Source organism: Lithobates pipiens, unplaced genomic scaffold (assembly GCF_037356315.1).
Source record: "Lithobates pipiens isolate NorthernLeopardFrog02 unplaced genomic scaffold, aLitPip1_a1.2 Scaffold_16, whole genome shotgun sequence".
Taxonomy (NCBI): Eukaryota; Metazoa; Chordata; class Amphibia; order Anura; family Ranidae; genus Lithobates; species Lithobates pipiens.
The window spans coordinates 543,131,848-543,151,265 of NW_027507748.1; the positions used below are offsets into that span (position 1 = coordinate 543,131,848).

Below are 19,418 nucleotides of genomic sequence, written 5' to 3' on the forward strand. Positions count from 1 at the left end.
TCCACTGATCCACTTCCAAATTAACAACACACAGGCTTGGGAATAGGTCAGTGTGGCACTGAATATCCCATTGTAAAGTGAGGGTATCTACTCTGCCCACCTACAAAATGCTCACCTCTAATTGCAAACAACTAGTAAAACGTATCCCCTTTGGTGCCCTTACCCAAGTTTTGGGCTCTGTTCACACTCCTGCATATCCTGTGCAGTTAGGCTTTGTTCGTATGGACTTTAGCTTGTATAAGAGTAGTGTGTACAGTAAGCTTTTACAAAGCATTTTTAGAGCTTTTCGCAAGTTTTTTGAAGCCCTTAAAGGATTATTAAGCTCCAGTTTGGAATTTCAAACATAGCTCTTAAAAGAAAAGTTTGAAAATAGAAAAAAAAATGAATTCTATTCACCTAGATGGCTGCCGCACCGATCCCGGATGCGGCTATCCCCTGTCAGGGTGATCAAAAACCACTGATCACTCAGATCTCTGTATTCAGTCTGCAGAGAGCCAGTGACAGTCACTGGCTCTCTGCTCGGACCCTCCAGCACTCACTGGAGCGCTGAGCTGTGCAGGGAGCAGAAGAGGTCATCTAGTGGCTTGCTGAGAGGCTGAGCCAGCTACTGCTCCAGGCATCTGGACGGATTCCAACATTATATTCAGGATCTTTCCAAAGTCTGGAGCAGCTGAGTGACATCAACCAACAGCAGGCTTTAGCCAGCTGTCAGGTGAAAACGGGTCACAGGAGTGCAGTCCAGTGAGCGCGGGGGCAGAGCAGAGAGCTAGTGACTAACAGCAACTCACTCTCTGGAGCTGTGGGAACCGAGCGATCAGTGTTTGATCGCTCAGTTCTCAGTGCTGGAGACAGCGGAGGACCGATACTGCATGCAGCTAGGCAAGTACGATTTAGAAAAAAAATAAAAGATTCCCATACTTCTATTTTAACATTCTCTAGTTGGAACCAAATACATATCTTTTATTCACATCATTCTGGTTGCTATTCTTGACTGTCAGCTCCTCCCCACATGAAGCCCAATTTGTGCGTGTTCCTTTTCACAGAGTCCACTTGTCAGAAAGTCCTGTTTCAATGACTCTAGAATAGTATACCATGAAAAATAATTGGCACATATTAATGATGTAGTCTGCTTAATCTCTATCTCCTCCACTGTATCTTCTCCAGCTTCCATCAACACTGTCCTTTCAAGTAGCAGCAAATAAAACGACACAGCTCCTGGCTACTCGGCAGCAACTGGTTGCAGATGTTCCTTCTTTCTCCCTATAAAATGAAAACTGCACAACACTGTTTCTTCCCTCTGGCTAACATGCCCCCTCCCTTTGACTGGTCTTTGGCAAGCACCCGCTGTAAGAGACTAAGGCCGCGTACACACGGGCGGACTGTTCGCCCAACCTTGTCCGCTGAACAGTGTTTGGGCGGACAGTCCGCTCGTGTGTGGGCTTTCAGCGGACAGTTTCAGCGGACAGTTGGACGGACAAAGTCTTTCGGAAATTCCGAAAAACTGTCCGCTGAAACTGTGTTTGAGCGAACAGTCCGCCCGTGTGTGGGCTTGTCCGCTGTACTTTCGAAATGAGCGGACTGTTCCCGCTCGGAAAGTCCGCCCATTTTCGAGCGCGTGTACAGGTAGGCGGGGCCCGCGAAGGAGACGTCGCGGGCTCCGCCGCCTGGAATGGGCTTAAAGGGGAACCCCAACGCCGAAAAAAATCGGCGTGGGGGTTCCCCCAAAGTCCACACCAGACCCTTGTCCGAGCACGCTACCCGGCCGGCCAGGAAAGGGGGGCGAGCGAGCGCGCCCCCCCTCCTGAGCCGTACCAGGCCGCGTGCCCTCAACATGGGGGGGTGCCTTGGGGAAGGGGGGCCGCGCGGCCCCCCCACCCCAAAGCACCTTGTCCCCATGTTGATGAGGACAAGGGCCTCTTCCCGACAACCCTGGCCGTTGGTTGTCGGGGTCTGCGGGCGGGGGGCTTATCGGAATCCGGGAGCCCCCTTTAAGAATGGGGCCCCCGGATACCGGCCCCCCACCCTATGTGAATGAGTATGGGGTACAATGTACCCCTACCCATTCACCTGTGAAATAAAGTACAAAAAAAAACACAACACAGGGGAAAAAATATTTTATTGCACAGCTCCGGGGGTCTTCCGTCTTCGGGGGTCTTCTCGCCGGACTCCTCCGCTATCTGTGTGTAGCTCTTTTACTAGCGGAGGAGTCCGGCTTTCTTCCTCCCCCGCCGCCGGCCTCTTCTCCCGACTTCGGGGGTCTTGTCCCCCTCTTCGGTTCTTCTGCCGGGCCACCGCGCCTTCTTGTAGCTCTTTTACAGGCGGTGGCCCGGTCTTCTGTCGCCGCTGTCGTCGTCGTCGCCGCCGCCGCCTTCCGTTCTTGTTCTTCTTCTTGTTGTTCTTCTTCTTCTCCTGGAGATGTTGACTCGACGATCTCTCCGGCCGGAATGCCAGGGACACGCTCCGCTGCCACTTATATAGTGACAATGGGGCGGTGTCACATGGTATATGTCACATGGGTTGGTCACATGGGTTGATGTCACATGGGGACTATGACATCGTAAGGGGCGGGGTCACCATGTGACCAACCCATGTGACATATACCATGTGACACCGCCCCATTGTCACTATATAAGTGACCGCACAGCGCGGCTCTGGCATTCCGGCCGGAGAGATCGTCGAGTCAACATCTCCAGGAGAAGAAGAAGAAGAACAAGAAGAAGAACAAGAACGGCAGGCGGCGGCGGCGACGACGACAGCGGCGACAGAAGACCGGGCCACCGCCTGTAAAAGAGCTACAAGAAGGCGCGGTGGCCCGGCAGAAGAACCGAAGAGGGGGACAAGACCCCCGAAGTCGGGAGAAGAGGCCGGCGGCGGGGAGGAAGAAAGCCGGACTCCTCCGCTAGTAAAAGAGCTACACACAGATAGCGGAGGAGTCCGGCGAGAAGACCCCCGAAGACGGAAGACCCCCGGAGCTGTGCAATAAAATATTTTTTCCCCTGTGTTGTGTTTTTTTTTTGTACTTTATTTCACAGGTGAATGGGTAGGGGTACATTGTACCCCATACTCATTCACATAGGGTGGGGGGCCGGTATCCGGGGGCCCCCTTCTTAAAGGGGGCTCCCGGATTCCGATAAGCCCCCCGCCCGCAGACCCCGACAACCAACGGCCAGGGTTGTCGGGAAGAGGCCCTTGTCCTCATCAACATGGGGACAAGGTGCTTTGGGGTGGGGGGGCCGCGCGGCCCCCCCCTTCCCCAAGGCACCCCCCCATGTTGAGGGCACGCGGCCTGGTACGGCTCAGGAGGGGGGGCGCGCTCGCTCGCCCCCCTTTCCTGGCCGGCCGGGTAGCGTGCTCGGACAAGGGTCTAGTGTGGACTTTGGGGGAACCCCCACGCCGTTTTTTTTCGGCGTTGGGGTTCCCCTTTAAGCCCATTCCAGGCGGCGGAGCCCGCGACGTCTCCTTCGCGGGCCCCGCCTACCTGTACACGCGCTCGAAATGGGCGGATTTGCCTCCTCCTTACGTGGGCGAGTCCGTTCATTTCAAAAGTTGAGCGAACTGTTTGCCCAACCTTGTTCGTCAAACAGTCCGCTCGTGTGTGGGCAAGTCCGCTCATGCAAATTTTGAGCGGACTGTTTGCCGAAACTGTTTGACGAACAAGGTTGGGCAAACAGTCCGCGCGTGTGTACGCGGCCTAATGCTGTCAATCAGATCTCATTACATATTTGTCTCCTATAGAGCAGTGTGTTTAGACAGCAGTGAAGGGAATGGGGTGAACTCTAGATCTAATGCAACAACTCTAATGGGACAAGGTGTTCCATGCATTATGTCCCCTGGGGGACAGGGTAAAGCAAAAAGGTGTGAAACTTTTAATGCAAGTTCTTTATTCTAGCCTTTAAATGGAAACCATAATTGATTAGAGCCAATTTCGTGCTTCTCAAAGCATTCTTTACACATTTTTTATATATATATATATATATATTTTTTTTAAGTTGAACCCTGTTCATGAAAACGTTCATTTAAATATATTTCCCCAATAGCCAGAAAGGTCACAAATCCAGTTTCTGTGTACTAAATGCCTTTGCAAACCTGGATAATACTTTGTAAAAGTAGTAGAGACACATAGCATGTGCAGAGTAAAGAAAGTTGAAGGGACCCAGGAGTCCCACCTATTACAGGCTGCATGTAAAGAATAAAGATGGGCAGGAAGGGGCAGATACAGGACCAATCAACCTTGCACAAGGTGAGAGAGCAGCAGTTGTTTTGCCAGATTAGGCAACCCATCAGAATTTGTAACGGAAGTGACATTCTGTTGCCACCATCTTGCTACACCTTGCACTCGTTCACAGTAAGGATACAGTGAGAAGGCGCCAAGTGGACATCTTGTTACACCCACCGGAGTCTTGCAGTGCACACTTCTTTTTAACAGTAAACTCAGCTTATATAGTGAAATACAGTATTTTGAAATCCCTCACACTGTTTTGATGTTGATTTTTCAAAGCAGCCGTGTTCTGTCAGATTAGCAAACCTGCGAGATCAACAGGCTTGCCGCTGCTTTTAAAATTCAATATCTAAACAGTCAGATGGATTTTTAAATACTGTATTTCACTATATAAGCTGAGTTTACTTTTAAAAAGAAGTGTGAAATGGCAGACTCCGGTGGGTGTAACAAAATGTCCGCTTGCTGCCTTCTCACTGTATCCTTATTGTGGACAAGTGTGGGCTGTAGCAAGATGGCGGCGATGGAACGTCACTTCCGTTGCAAATGCTGATGGGTCGCCTAAACTGATGAAACACCGTAATTGTATCTAGCATGAAACATGTCAGAATAGAATTTGTTCCTGCTGGCTATTTTAACAAAGGAAGATTATTTTGCATTTCAGCGTGTGGCATGCCTGTTGCTAACACAATTGGCTGCTTTGGTGGAGGCCAGCCAAGCCAGCACCTGAGATGTGATTGTTTAGCCAGATCTTGCCTGGAGCAGAATGCAAAATATTTCAAATTAATATACACGTCCCTTGTATTTAGACAATACTTGCTTAGACAGAGATTTGGCTTTAATATTTTTTAATAAAATCAGTTTTACAAATACATTATGCTCTGTGAAAAATTTATTTTTTTAAATTATCACAGCAGAAGCAAGTCAGACTCGCTCGCTCTCTAATTGAAGACCTGATCAGGCAGGAGAGCGAGAGAGAGACAGACAATCACCACTTTTGTAAATGTTAGCTTGAGCTAATGAGCTCTAAAGGCTCTGTACACACTAGTGCAGGCCACTCGGCCCATGTTTGCTCTGGCATGGCAGTCCATTCATTTGAATGTGCTGCTGTGCAAACCACAAAAAAAGGTGCATGCACCATTTTAAAAATGCAGCTGCAGGGAAACTGCATGGTCTTTCTGACCATGCAGTTTCCCTGAGGTTCCCACATCCGTGATCATGCAGCGGGCTGAGGTGCTATTCAGAATGAATGGCAGCCCTGCCCGTCACGCAAGAGCAGCGCGATTCAGCTGTGGGTATGGATGTGATTCCCACACCTGCAATGCACAGCGCAGGCTAGTGTGAACCGAGCCCAAGGTCCAGTACACACTGATGTGGTGTGAATTCGCTGCAAATTCCAAATTGCAGCCCATTCATGCAAACCGCTGTGGGTGTGTTTGTTAGGTTGACGACACTGAAATTGGTTCGCAAAATGCAGTGCGATTTGCAGAATCAGATTGCATTGGTTGGAACACCCATGTGATCCGATTCTGGTGCAAAAAAAAGGTCCTGCACATTTTTGGTGTGGATTCGGTGCAATTTGAGCCATACAGAATAATGGCTCAAATGGTACTGCTGATAATTCACATGTGATTTGAACAGGAATACGTTGTGATTTGCTTTCAGATTTGCATGCGGTTCCCATGCCGCATAGTGTGAACCGTAACTAATAGCTTGCCTTTTTTTTTTTACCTTACACCTGCTGATATCCTAAAGGCTACAACCTTCCTTAGAGAGGGCTACATCACCAGACTCTTCAGGGAAACCAGAAAGTAGACACAAAAAAGGTAATTAACCACTTGCTTACTGGGCACTTAAACCCCCCTCCTGTCCAGACCAATTTTCAGCACTGTCGCACTTTGAATGACAATTGCTTGGTCATACAACACTGTACCCAAATTACATTTTTATAATTTTTTTCCCACAAATAGATTTATTTTTGTGGTATTTGATCACCTCTGCGGTTTTTATTTTTTGTTAAATCTTTTTTTAAAAATACCAAATTATTTTTAAATAAAAAATATATTTGGTTATAAAATCTTGCAAACAGGTAATTTTTCTCCTTCATTGATGTACGCTGATGAGGCGGCACTGATGGGTGGCAGTGATGGGCACTGATCAGCACTGGTTGGTTACACTGAGACAGCACTGCTAGGTGGCACTCATGGGCATTGATAGGTGGCACTGGTGGCATAGATGAGGCAGAAAAAAAATTGATTACCAAGCTTTTGTGTACATCATGTGATCAGCTGACAAGCTGATCACGTGGTAAGGGGCCGGGATCGGCCCCTTACTCGGATCTGTGATCACCCAAGTCTCAGTGACTCGGTGATCACAGTGCATGCCCTGCAGGGGGCGCATGCAAAGGGAAATCCAGGTCCGTGCTGTGGCCGCCATTCGGCTATAGCATGGACGACAAGAGGTTAAATCAAAGTAACTTAATAAAAACTCACAGTTGTATAATTTTACATAAGCATGCAGAAATAAATGGTGTCAAATTTAGTAAAAAGGGGGGGGGGGGGGGGGGGGTCTGCTTTAAAGTGGTTGTAAATGCTCCCCCACAACTTTGTCCCATGAAAATCGGCATAAAAAACCCTAATGAACACTGCTTGTAGATATCTCATTACTTGCTTAGTATTGTTGTAATCCTTTTTGTTCTTTAGAATGACGTCACTGAGCATGCCCAGATCTCCCCTGCTTTACAGCACACTATGTGCTTGTCTACCTGTTATCAGGACTTCCTACGGCACACCACTAAAATCCCAGGAGACTTCAGAATCATTCAGAGCTTCCTCCTACACCCCATGTGACATCACATGCAGTGTAAACCTGGCCATTACTGCAGTCGTATCAGCTGAAGCTGATAAGACTGACAAAGGCAAACATTAGACAATCGGAAGTAAATACTATGAAATAAAACAAGTCAGCTATGAACAGGGGAGTAGGGTTGCCATAGAAATGTTGGATTGAGAAGGAGGCTTGGTTAACAGTACAGGAGGTGCTCAATGTAAGGGCGGAAATACACTCCACTGTGGACTCAGAAAACAATACTTAAGATGGCGCTGCCTAACCCCTGGAAACAAGTTTTTTTAAAGTTTCTTTAACCACTTGCCGCCCGCCCTATAGCAAAATGACGGCGGCAAAGTGGTTTCAAAATCATGACCGGGCATCATATGACGTCCCCAGGATTTTGAGCCGCTACACGCCCCCGGGGGCACACATTGCGGCGATCCTTGTTGCGGGGTGCCAGTCTGACACCCCGCAACTATGATCTCGATAAAGAGTCTCCGACGGAGACTCTTTACCATGTGATCAGCCGTGTCCAATCAGGGCTGATCACAGTGTAAATAGGAAGAGCCGGTGATCGGCTTTTCCTCACTCGCGTCTGTCAGACGTGAGTAGAGGAGAGCCAATCGGCTGCTCCTCTGACGGAGGGGGGGGGGTCTGTGCTGATCGATTATCAGCGCAGCCCCCCCGAGGATGCCTACACTGGACCACCAGGGACGCCACCAAACCACCAGGGATGTCCAGCACCAGGTATGCCACCCTAGACCACCAGGGATGCCAGTCAGTGCCCACAATGGATGCCAATCAGTGCCCACAATGGGCATCACTGATTGGCATGCATTATTGTTTGGCACTGATTGGCATCCATTAGTTCAATATAATACAATGCCCCCTGTCAGTGCCCATCTATGCTCATCTGTGCCACCTATCCATGCCCATCTGTGCCGCCTATCCATGCCAGCTATCAGTGCCAATTTGTGCCACCCATCAGTGCCACCTATCAATGCCACCTCATCAGTGCCACTTCATTGGTGCCTATCAGTGCTGCCTTATCAGTGCCCATCAGGGCAGCCCCATCAGTGCCCATCAGTGAAGGAAAAAACTTACTTATTTACAAAGTTTTGAAACTGAAACAAAAAAAAAAATTTTTATTCATAATTTTTGGTCTTTTTTTATTTGTTTAGCAAAAAATAAAAAACGTAGAGGTGATCAAATACCACCAAAAGAAAGCTCTATTTGTGGGAAAAAAATGCTAACAATGTTGTTTGGGTACAATGTAGCATGACCGCGCAATTGTCATTCAAAATGCGACAGCGCTGAAAGCTCAAAATTGGTCTGGGCAGGAAGGTGTTTAAGTGCCTGGTATTGAAGTGGTTAAACAGTAATTAATATGCGATTTGGGCTGGATACAGTGGCTATAGTTTGATAATTACTTATAATGGACTAAATGAAAAGAAGCATCAGAGTGGGAGAGTTTTTCCTCTTTAATGGCTACATTAGCAGGGCAGCTTTAGACTACAAGCCAGTGTTCTGATGCAAGCATGAAGTCCACAGTGAGCTTAAAAGCATCTTGGGAATTTCATATCATTGCACAAAATGGTGCTTCTGTGCTGTACACATCGGGTACATCAGGAAAGGCACCATCAATGTTAAAAAATATATCCAGGTTTGAGAGCAGCATATTCAAAGACGTTTTCAGGGAAGGCCTTGCATTTTTCAGCAGGACAATGCTAAACCGCATATTGCATCTATGACAACAGCATGACTTTGTAGTAGAAAAGTTCAGGCTTGCCTGCAGTCCAGATTTTTCCCAAAAGAAAATATCTGGTGCTTCTTGAAACAAAAAATATGACAAAGACCCAGGACTGTTGAGCAGTTAGAATCCTATATCAGACAAGAATGTGACAACATTCCTCTTCCAAAACTCCAGTAGCTGGTCTCCTCAGTTCCCAGACACTTACAGAGTGTTGTTTACACTTCTACACTGTGGCAAACATGGCCCTGTCCCAACTTTTTTGAGACATGTTTCTGCCGTTAATTTCAAAATGACCTTATTTGATACTTAAAATAGAAAATTTTCTCAGTTTAAGCATTTGATTTGCTTTTATACATTCTGTTATGTAGAATTTACACAGTGTCTAGAGCTGCATGATTAATCGTTATAAAATTGTGATCTGGATTCAACCTCCTTCATCTCTATGGAGAATTTCCCAATTCTTTCATGTAAGGCTTCATGCACACGAGACGCAGATGCAAACGCTGCTGGACACATGTTCAACCGGCGTTTAGAAACGCGCGTTTTGCCGCGATTTTTACCGCGATTTAGTGGCGTTTTACCGCGTTTGCGTCTAGAAGCGTTTAGTTAAGCTAACATTATAGACCCTCCCCAGCTCAAAAATTAACTATTTCAGCAATTTTGTGAGACCAGAGTGAGTAGCAGCAGCTGTGAGAGCTGCAGTGTACTTGTATTTAGCGTGTCACTTGCCACGGCACCTGCCACAAGTTGTGGATTGTCCACTTGCCACGTGACTTGCCACATCACCTGCCACGTCACTTACCATGTCATCTGCCACAAGTTGTGGATTGTCCAACTGCCACGTCACCTGCCACAAGTTGTGGATTGTCCACTTGCCACGTGACTTGCCACATCACCTGCCACGTCACTTGCCACGTCACCTGCCACAAGTTTTGGATTGTCCACTTGCCACGTCACTTGCCACGTCACTTGCCACAAGTTGGGGATTGTCCACTTGCCACATAACCTGCCACGTCACCTGTCACAAGTTGTGGATTGTCCACTTGCCACATCACTTGCCACAAGCTGTGGATTGTCCACTTGCCACGTCACCTGCCACGTCACCTGCCACAAGTTTTGGATTGTCCACTTGCCACATCACTTGCCACGTCAGCTGCCACGTCACTTGCCACAAGATGTGGATTGTCCACTTGTCACATCACCTGCCACATCACTTGCCACATCACTTGCCACATCACCTGCCACGTCACTTGCCACAAGTTGTGGATTGTCCACTTGCCACATCACCTGCCACATCACTTGCCACGAGATGTGGATTGTCCACTTGCCACGTCACTTGCCACATCACCTGCCACGTCACTTGCCATGTCATCTGCCACAAGTTGTGGATTGTCCAACTGCCACGTCACCTGCCACAAGTTGTGGATTGTCCACTTGCCACGTGACTTGCCACATCACCTGCCACGTCACCTGCCACAAGTTTTGGATTGTCCACTTGCCACGTCACTTGCCACGTCACTTGCCACAAGTTGGGGATTGTCCACTTGCCACATCACCTGCCACGTCACCTGTCACAAGTTGTGGATTGTCCACTTGCCACATCACTTGCCACCTGCCATGTCACTTGCCACGTCACTTGCCACGTCACCTGCCACGTCACCTGCCAAAAGTTTTGGATTGTCCACTTGCCACATCACTTGCCACGTCAGCTGCCACATCACTTGCCACAAGATGTGGATTGTCCACTTGTCACATCACCTGCCACATCACTTGCCACATCACCTGCCACATCACCTGCCACATCACCTGCCACAAGTTGTGGATTGTCCACTTGCCACATCACCTGCCACGTCACTTGCCACGAGATGTGGATTGTCCACTTGCCACGTCACCTGCCACAAGTTTTGGATTGTCCACTTGCCACGTCACTTGCCACAAGATGTGGATTGTCCACTTGTCACATCACTTGCCACATCACCTGCCACGTCACCTGCCACAAGTTGTGGATTGTCCACTTGCCACGTCACTTGCCACATCACCTGCCACGTCACTTGCCACGAGATGTGGATTGTCCACTTGCCACGTCACCTGCCACGTCACTTGCCACAAGTTTTGGATTGTCCACTTGCCACGTCACTTGCCACGTCAGCTGCCACGTCACTTGCCACAATATGTGGATTGTCCACTTGTCACATCACCTGCCACATCACTTGCCACATCACCTGCCACGTCACCTGCCACAAGTTGTGGATTGTCCACTTGCCACGTCACTTGCCACATCACCTGCCACGTCACTTGCCACGAGATGTGGATTGTCCACTTGCCACGTCACTTGCCACGTCACCTGCCACGAGTTTTGGATTGTCCACTTGCCACGTCACTTGCCACAAGATGTGGATTGTCCACTTGTCACATCACCTGCCACATCACTTGCCACATCACCTGCCACAAGTTGTGGATTGTCCACTTGCCACGTCACTTGCCACATCACCTGCCACGTCACTTGCCACGAGATGTGGATTGTCCACTTGCCACGTCACTTGCCATGTCACCTGCCACATCACCTGCCACAAGTTTTGGATTGTCCACTTGCCACGTCACTTGCCACGTCAGCTGCCACGTCACTTGCCACAAGATGTGGATTGTCCACTTGTCACATCACCTGCCACATCATTTGCCACATCACCTGCCACGTCACCTGCCACAAGTTGTGGATTATCCACTTGCCACATCACCTGCCACGTCACTTGCCACGAGATGTGGATTGTCCACTTGCCACGTCACCTGCCACAAGTTTTGGATTGTCCACTTGCCACGTCACTTGCCACAAGATGTATATTGTCCACTTGTCACATCACCTGCCACAAGTTGTGGATTGTCCACTTGCCACGTCACTTGCCACATCACTTGCCACAAGATGTGGATTGTCCACTTTCCACGTCACCTGCCATGCCACCTGCCACAAGTTGTGGATTGTCCACTTGCCACGTCACCAGCCACATCACCTGCCACAAGTTGTGGATTGTCCACTTGCCACACCACTTTCCACGTCACCTGCCACAAGATGTGGATTGTCCACTTGCCACGTCACCAGCCACATCACCTGCCACAAGTTGTGGATTGTCCACTTGCCACATCACTTTCCACGTCACCTGCCACAAGTTGTGGATTGTCCACTTGCCACGTCGCCTGCCACAAGTGGATTGTCCACTTGCCACATCACTTGCCACATCACCTGCCACAAGTTGTGGATTGTCCACTTGCCACGTCACCTGACACAAGTTGTGGATTGTCCACTCGCCACGTCACTTGCCACATCCCCTGCCACAAGTGGATTGTCCACTTGCCACGTCACTTGCCAGTCCCCTGCCACAAGTGGATTGTCCACTTGCCACGTCACCTGCCACAAGTTATAGATTGTCCACTTGCCACGTCACATGCCAGTCCCCTGCCACAAGTTGTTGATTTTCCACTTGCCACGTCACCTGCCAGGTCACTTGCCGCGTCACCTGCCAGGTCACTTGCCACGTCACCTGCCACAAGTTGTGGATTGTCCACTTTCCACGTCACTTGCCACTTCACCTGCCACGTCACTTGCCACAAGTTGTGGATTGTCCACTTGCCACATCACTTGCCACCTGCCATGTCACTTGCCACAAGTTGTGGATTGTCCACTTGCAATTGCAATTGTTTAAAATATTTTTCTAATGGTTTTTCATCATTTGCAATCATTTTTGAGATTTTTAATGTAAAAAAAAAAGGTCACCTTTAAAAACGCATATAAACGCAAACGCGGCAGCGGCGTTTTGCCGCGTTTTGCGTCTGAACGCATTTTTTTGCTTCTGGAAAAACGAGATTAAACGCAACTGCATAAAAACGGAAAAAAACGAGACTGTGTGCATGGACACATAGGATAACATTGAATGAGTTCAGGGGCAGTTGAAAAAACTGTCCAACTGCATCTGAACGCGCGTTTAACTGCGTCTCGTGTGCATGAGGCCTTACAAGTGTAGATGGGGCAGCCTGCCAGGTTTTATCACAACATGGCAGATAAATAAACAAAGTAACTTTTCCCCCTTAGATCAAAGGAATGAACTTCATCTGTAAATGAAGGAAGTTTAACAACTTAAAGACTGAACCTAATTTCTGACAATAGTTTCTTGAAATCAGTATTTTTTTGCTAGAAAATTACTTGAAACCCCCAAACACACACACACACACATATATGTGAGACCCTAGAGCAGGGATAGGCAACCTCGGCCCTCCAGCCAGGGGCATACCTAAAGCATTTGGCACCCAGGGCCCATCCTATATCTGGCACCCCCCTCCCCCCAACTGTAAAAACACCCACAAAAAAAACACCCTCCTCTGCCAAGATCAGTGTTTTTTAATTCTGCTTTCTTTTTTAAATGGCGCTGTTGGCTACCGAGTAAACCGGAAGCGACACTGTGCTGTCGCTTCCAGTTTTCTACATCGGAGACCTGATCAAAGGCAAATTCGGCTTTGTTTGGGTCTCTGGCCAGCTGGCTGGTGGCTCAGGTCTGCGGGTGGGATGGGAGACCTGGGTGAAGCTGTGGGGGGGTGGGGACGTCCCCTCCCGCTCCTTGTAATAACAGCCGATGCTGTTCATCCATGGTAGCCAGTGACAATAGACAGGACAGGACAGAGGTGTCAATCACTCTGGTGTGAGCAGATGCCACATTTTTGGACAGATCGTGCCACGGTCAGGAAAGTGGAGAGCTAGACTGGAGCTGCTATGAGGGAGACATCCAAGTGAGACGGGGAGACAGCTGACAATACAAAGTATGGCCCATACTTTGCATTCTTTACTGTCCTCAGGGACAGATCCGATCCAGAGATCCCACTGTATGGTAATCTCTGGATCGGATCTGTCCCTGGGGACAGCATTGGCATTGATGATTTGATTCAGATTTGGAAACGGACTTGCTGACAAGGCGTGTTGCTTGCTGGACTGTGGATGGGATCTGATGGCTGCAGGGAAGATGCCAAGATGCTGCTGTGATCTGCTGCTTGCTGAATGGATCTGATGGCTGCAAGATGTGGGTGTAAGTCCCCCCTTTATCAGATCAGCTCATCTACTCTATACCTGGTTTGTGAACACAGCAACACCACCCCCCCCCCCCCCTTACCTCGTAAGCTCACAGCTCAGCTATTATAGGTGGGTGGTGGTCGACCAGCAATATACAGCACACGTCTGGATTCAGCAACCTGTACACAGCACACGTCTGGATTCGGCAACCTGTACACAGCACACGTCTGGATTCGGCAACCTGTACACAGCACACGTCTGGATTCGGCAACCTGTACACAGCACACGTCTGGATTCGGCAACCTGTACACAGCACACGTCTGGATTCGGCAACCTGTAGCACACGTCTGGATTCTGCAACCTGTACATAGCACAAATCTGGAGTCTACAACCTGTACATAGCACACGCCTGTATTCTGCAACCCCCCCATCAAGTCAGCTACACTATACCTGGGTGGTGGACACAGCAACCCCCTCCCCCCCCTTCCCCTTCTATGACAGACCAGCACAGTAAGGATGGCAGGACAGACACTCCTCCAGCGTCTTCTCACAACCCCTATCACCAGCTCACCTCAGCTCTCAGCTTCACCTGGGGAGGTTTAGACTCCGGAAGATGGTGTGGGCACAGTGTGTAACAGCAGCCACCCCCGCGCTGAATGATGACACACTCAGCTTGGCTGCTCAGCAGTGGTGGGTAGAGCTAGCAGGTGAAAACAGAAACTAGACCATACTATTTCGGCCGCAGTGCTGGGGGTGTTCCAGCTCACAAAAAACAGTGCAGCCAGAGCCAGGGATTCCCTTCAGGATTCTGCCAGACAGTGTCTGAGTGCAGAGTGAACCCCATAGCAATGCCACCCAGCCACTTACACCCCCCTCAATGTGTGGCACCTGGGGCAGAACGCCCCCCCCCGCTTGATACGCCCCTGCCTCCAGCTGTGGTGAAACTACAAGTCCCACGAGACATTGCAAGACCCTGACAATCACAGGCATGACTGATTAAAATGGCGATTGTTGCAATATTTTATGTCACTCTTTTACCTGCAATTTTTCTTTTTTTTCAAAAAGGTGAACCTAGCCTTCTTCATCTATACTATATTAAAGCCTTCATCTATAAAGCTGAACATCAGGCACAAAAGCTTTCATTCCTCAATGGGCACCAAATTCCTTTGTAAAACCAGAAACAGTGACATCATCACTGTGCAGAACACACAACTATGAGAGCAACCCAGAAACTCCTCCCACTACAGGCTGCCTGCAGAAAACTACAGGAAGGGAGGATACAAGACCAGTCACCCTGCACAAGGAAAGTGAGATCAGCAGTGACTGGTCTTTATTAGCCCTGGTTCACACCGACTGTGGGAATGAAATATTGCGTTCAGGTGAACTTGCACGATTTCATTCCAGCATGTCAGTCCCAATTTCGGGGGGGGGGGGGGGGGGAGATTTTAGAGACATCTGTGCAGGTTTCTGCACAGATGTCAATGGAAATCGCACCCCGAAATCACCAAAAGAAGTACAGAAACTACTTTTGGGAATCAGTGCGATGCCGCAAATGCAGCATCGCACAGATTCAGACGCTGCCATTGCCAGCAATCGCCGCTGATTTGGCATGCGATTTGACATATCAAATCACATCAATGTGAACCGGGGCTTACAGAGGGAAACTGCACAGATCTGGAAGGAATACACAAAGCACTACAAGATTTAAGTAAAGATACACTTCTCTTTTAGACAATATTCATTTATCCCAGAGTTCAGCTATAAAAATACTTTGCTATTAAAATGTGTTATAACAGGTCGTCAAGAGCCTGTTGGCTGGAAATGTAAATAACGATACAATATTCCATATTTAACCAAGATATAATTAAATTGTATATTTTTACGTTAAGCTCCAATATAAAGAATATTTCCATGTTCTCTTTACAAACAATAGGCTACTGCCTAACTGCAGACTGACTACAGAGAAGCAGTCACCAGTGGAACATATTGCAATATTTAATAAACGCAGATGTAAATTTCAATAATGAGTAACCAAACACACCTATCACCAGATTACACAATTAAATAAGAGACTGTGATAAGATGGTGAACTCCCAAATTGTCATTCCCTGCTCCCTTCCATACCGCTGTCACCTGCCTACCTACCATACCAGTCTGAACACTGCTGCATTCAAGCGCTTCCATGCTTTTGTGTTTTACAATTTGTGATATACCTTTCTTGAGGATGAAATCACTGTCATCATCACAGTTTAGTGTTCTCTAGTTTGGGGGACTGTGTACAGCAGTTGAAGTTTACCCATTAAATTAAGTGTTACACAAAAGTGGTAATATGTGTGCAGGCACATGGGAGTAAAAAGCACTGCCTTTGGATCAGTACAGTGTATAATATTTTTTTTTACATGGTCCTGAACGCAGCAGTATTATATGTTATGGGCCCAGCACACAGCTGCACATACTTAAAAAATCATTTGAAAAAAAAATCCTTTATTTGATCGGTCGAAAGTGCATGCGATAATGTCTACATTATGTCAAAATATTTCCCCCCAATTGTCAACACATTATCGATCGTTAACAACCTAAACCAGGGGTCTCAAACTGGTGGCCCTCCAGCTGTTGCAAAACTACAAGTCCCATGAGGCATTGCAAGGCTGACAGTTACAAGCATGACTTCCAAAGGCAGAGGCATGATGGGACTTGTAGTTTTGCAGCACCTGGAGGGCCACCTGTTTGAGACCCCTGACCTAAACGGTACATTTTTCATCGATCAGCGGAAAATACATAAAGATTTTTTGACCTTTGTAAATGCGCCCACTCGTCAGCTGTATTTAAAAGATCTTTCTTTTTATTGCTTGCACTTTCTGGGTTACATTTTAAGCCCTGGTACACACCAGTGCCGTTTTGAAGTCGCTTCAAAGAAGTGCAATTTCATGTGCGGCTTGCTGATATCTGTGTGACTTCATTTAACAAATGTCAATGCAAGTTGAATTGAAATTGCACTGAAATAGTGTAGGAACCTTTTTCTGAATCGCGGCAATTGGAATGGTTCCATTGCCGCGAACAGGGTGCGACTTATCATGCAACTTTTAACTGTCAAGTTGCATTGGTGTGAACCAGTACTAACATGCATGTTTTTTCAAACTGTTTTCGATCAATACCACTGCTAATATTTAAAAAATTGATAATATATGGTGTAAAACTTTGCATTTCGAGAATCAAAATGAGCCCACTTAATGCTTTGAAAATTGAATGATCGAGTGTATTGAACACTTTTTTCAAACAATTTTCTAGCCATGTATGGCCACCATCAGGCTTCATGCTCATGACTGCTAGAGGGCCATACAGCTTATATTCAGCTGAAATTCTCTGCCCGTAAAATCACAGGTGCGTCATACAGCCAACTGCAAGCAGGCTGTCAAAATCGTCAGGCTGAAACATGCAATAGCTGTACATTGATACGTGCACAGATCTTGCATACAGGGATGTATGTGCTGCCTTAATTGCAGACTGCCTGTACATGCTGGGATATAAACAAAGCAAAAGTGATGAAAGAATTTTACACATGTGAATGCTTTACGAACTTTAAAGACTCACTCTAGGAAAAAATAAAATAAACGCTGGCAACTACAAAGCCTGTAACTACTGACTTTTAATAACAGAACACTCACCTGTCCAGGGATCCAACGCCGTCGTCAACCAGGCTAGATCTTCACCAGCCTTCAGGTTGTGGGCCACATGGTTAAGACGCTCCCACTTCTGAGTGGAAGTGGGAGCGATTACCTATCAAAACCAGGTACCTGCTCCCCCCCCACCCCAAAAAAAGATATGATATTCCTAATGTGGCGGGGTGGGGTTTGTATCCGTGTATTTATTTTTTTAAACTGATCTGAACACAGGTCCATTGTAGTCTATGAGACAATAAACACATACACACAGCATGCGTAAAGATCTGCAATGCATCACCATTACAAAAAAAACTAAAACTAAAAATAAATAAAAGACTGCATAAAAGACTGTTCGAATGCAGTCATTTCTGTGCATACACACAGATTGCTGCGCAATCCGGATGGCCCCTGCTATCTCTGGGACCCATGTGTTTCCCCGCAGACAGCAAGGGGGGGAAGAGGCGTAGACTCCTGTGGGAGTCTATGCCCGGAAATGGGTGCAAATACCTGTATCTGCAATCCCCTCCCCCCTGAAAGGTGCCAAATGTGACACCAGAGGGGGAGGGGGGGTTCCAAAAAGCAGAGGTTCCCTTTTTGTGTGAACCTCCGCTTTAAGCACTTAATTATCTTTTAGGCTTCAGGGTGGGATCAGAACGCAGAGAATGCGAACCGAGCCCACCCAGGTGTGTCACAATAGAAAATGAATATTCGCTATTGTAACACTGGTTCTCCTCCTGGCCAAACAGGAAGAGGGTCTTGAGATCAACCCGATTGGCGGAACGGGCAGGCGATCCTACTTGACGCCTAGGAGGGGGTTGTTTGCCCCCCCCCCCCCCAAAAACTGAAAAAAAAACACCAGCCGCCACTGGATCTGAGTGACGTAATGTCCACACACAACACTGGAAATGAGATTTCCCCACCCCTGTATGCAAGGTGTTAATGGAACCTTTTATTGGTGATCGTCAATGAAATCCTAAGTAAAAAGATCAGTCAATGCTTATATCTGTGCTCAAATGATGTAAAAAGTTGCACTCGTGTATGAGCCCCAACATGTTATCACTGCTAAAACAAATAATCTGGCAGCAGAAAACAAGGTGATAAAGAGTGAAATAAAAGCCCCCTAGGGTGATGAGGAGCAGAGACTGAGGACGTCATGTGTGAATAGAGCTGACAGAGCCGCAGCATGCACACCCCGGGATATCAGCAGAGCGGATACTACACCTATACCTAACCCTGTGTGCTTATAAAGGGGCGCCGCAGCTGTACGAGCGGCTGTATTGGGAGCACTGTACTGTCAGCCCGCTCCCCTGAGAAGCCAATGTACACTGCAACCCCCCGCTAACCCCTGACCCAGATCAGACCGCACCAATCTCTCACCATCTCCATCGCGGCCTTTTCATCAGCCAAACTACTCTGAGCTACTTCCGCCCTTTCCTGCCGCACGAATTTCCGCCCATCGCTGACTTCACTTCCTGCGGCAGAGCCTACATCCGAAGTCCCCGCTCCGACATTTTGGTTGAGGCAAAATCTGTGCTCCTCATCACATTTGCAATAATAGGGAAACTAAGCGCATGCTTGCTAAAGGAATTCTATTTTTTGCTATCAAACTCAAACTTTCCACAAACATCTGTAATCCTAAGATAAAATGTTCTCAGAGCCTGCTCTCATTTTTAGCCTGAAAGTACATGACGTAAAAATGCAGCTGTTACCTAATGTGCCCAGGACCATGGAGGTGTTTAAGCACCTATTTGCACACATCATTGAGGAGTGTAAAAGGAAAACTGCCCACAGAAAGATCGTTGCACTTTTTACACTTAAAGTGGTTGTAAACCACATACTTGAAATATAAACAAAACATATCCCTCTCTAGTATAGACATTGTGTTTGTAAACAGGGGGGGGGGGGGGG

General features: G+C 47.7%; 1 protein-coding gene across 1 annotated transcript in view; it reads right to left on the minus strand.

Moving 5' to 3' along the window:
- The window catches only part of PRKAG1 (protein kinase AMP-activated non-catalytic subunit gamma 1), a 69,791-nt gene extending 50,811 nt beyond the window's left edge, over positions 1 to 18,980 (minus strand). The window contains exon 1 of the mRNA XM_077483333.1: positions 18,888 to 18,980. Within this exon, the coding sequence (XP_077339459.1) occupies positions 18,888 to 18,896 (9 nt within the window). The 5' untranslated portion in view covers positions 18,897 to 18,980. The remainder of the gene's footprint in view (positions 1 to 18,887) is intronic.
- Between the last annotated feature and the right edge of the window lie 438 nt (positions 18,981 to 19,418).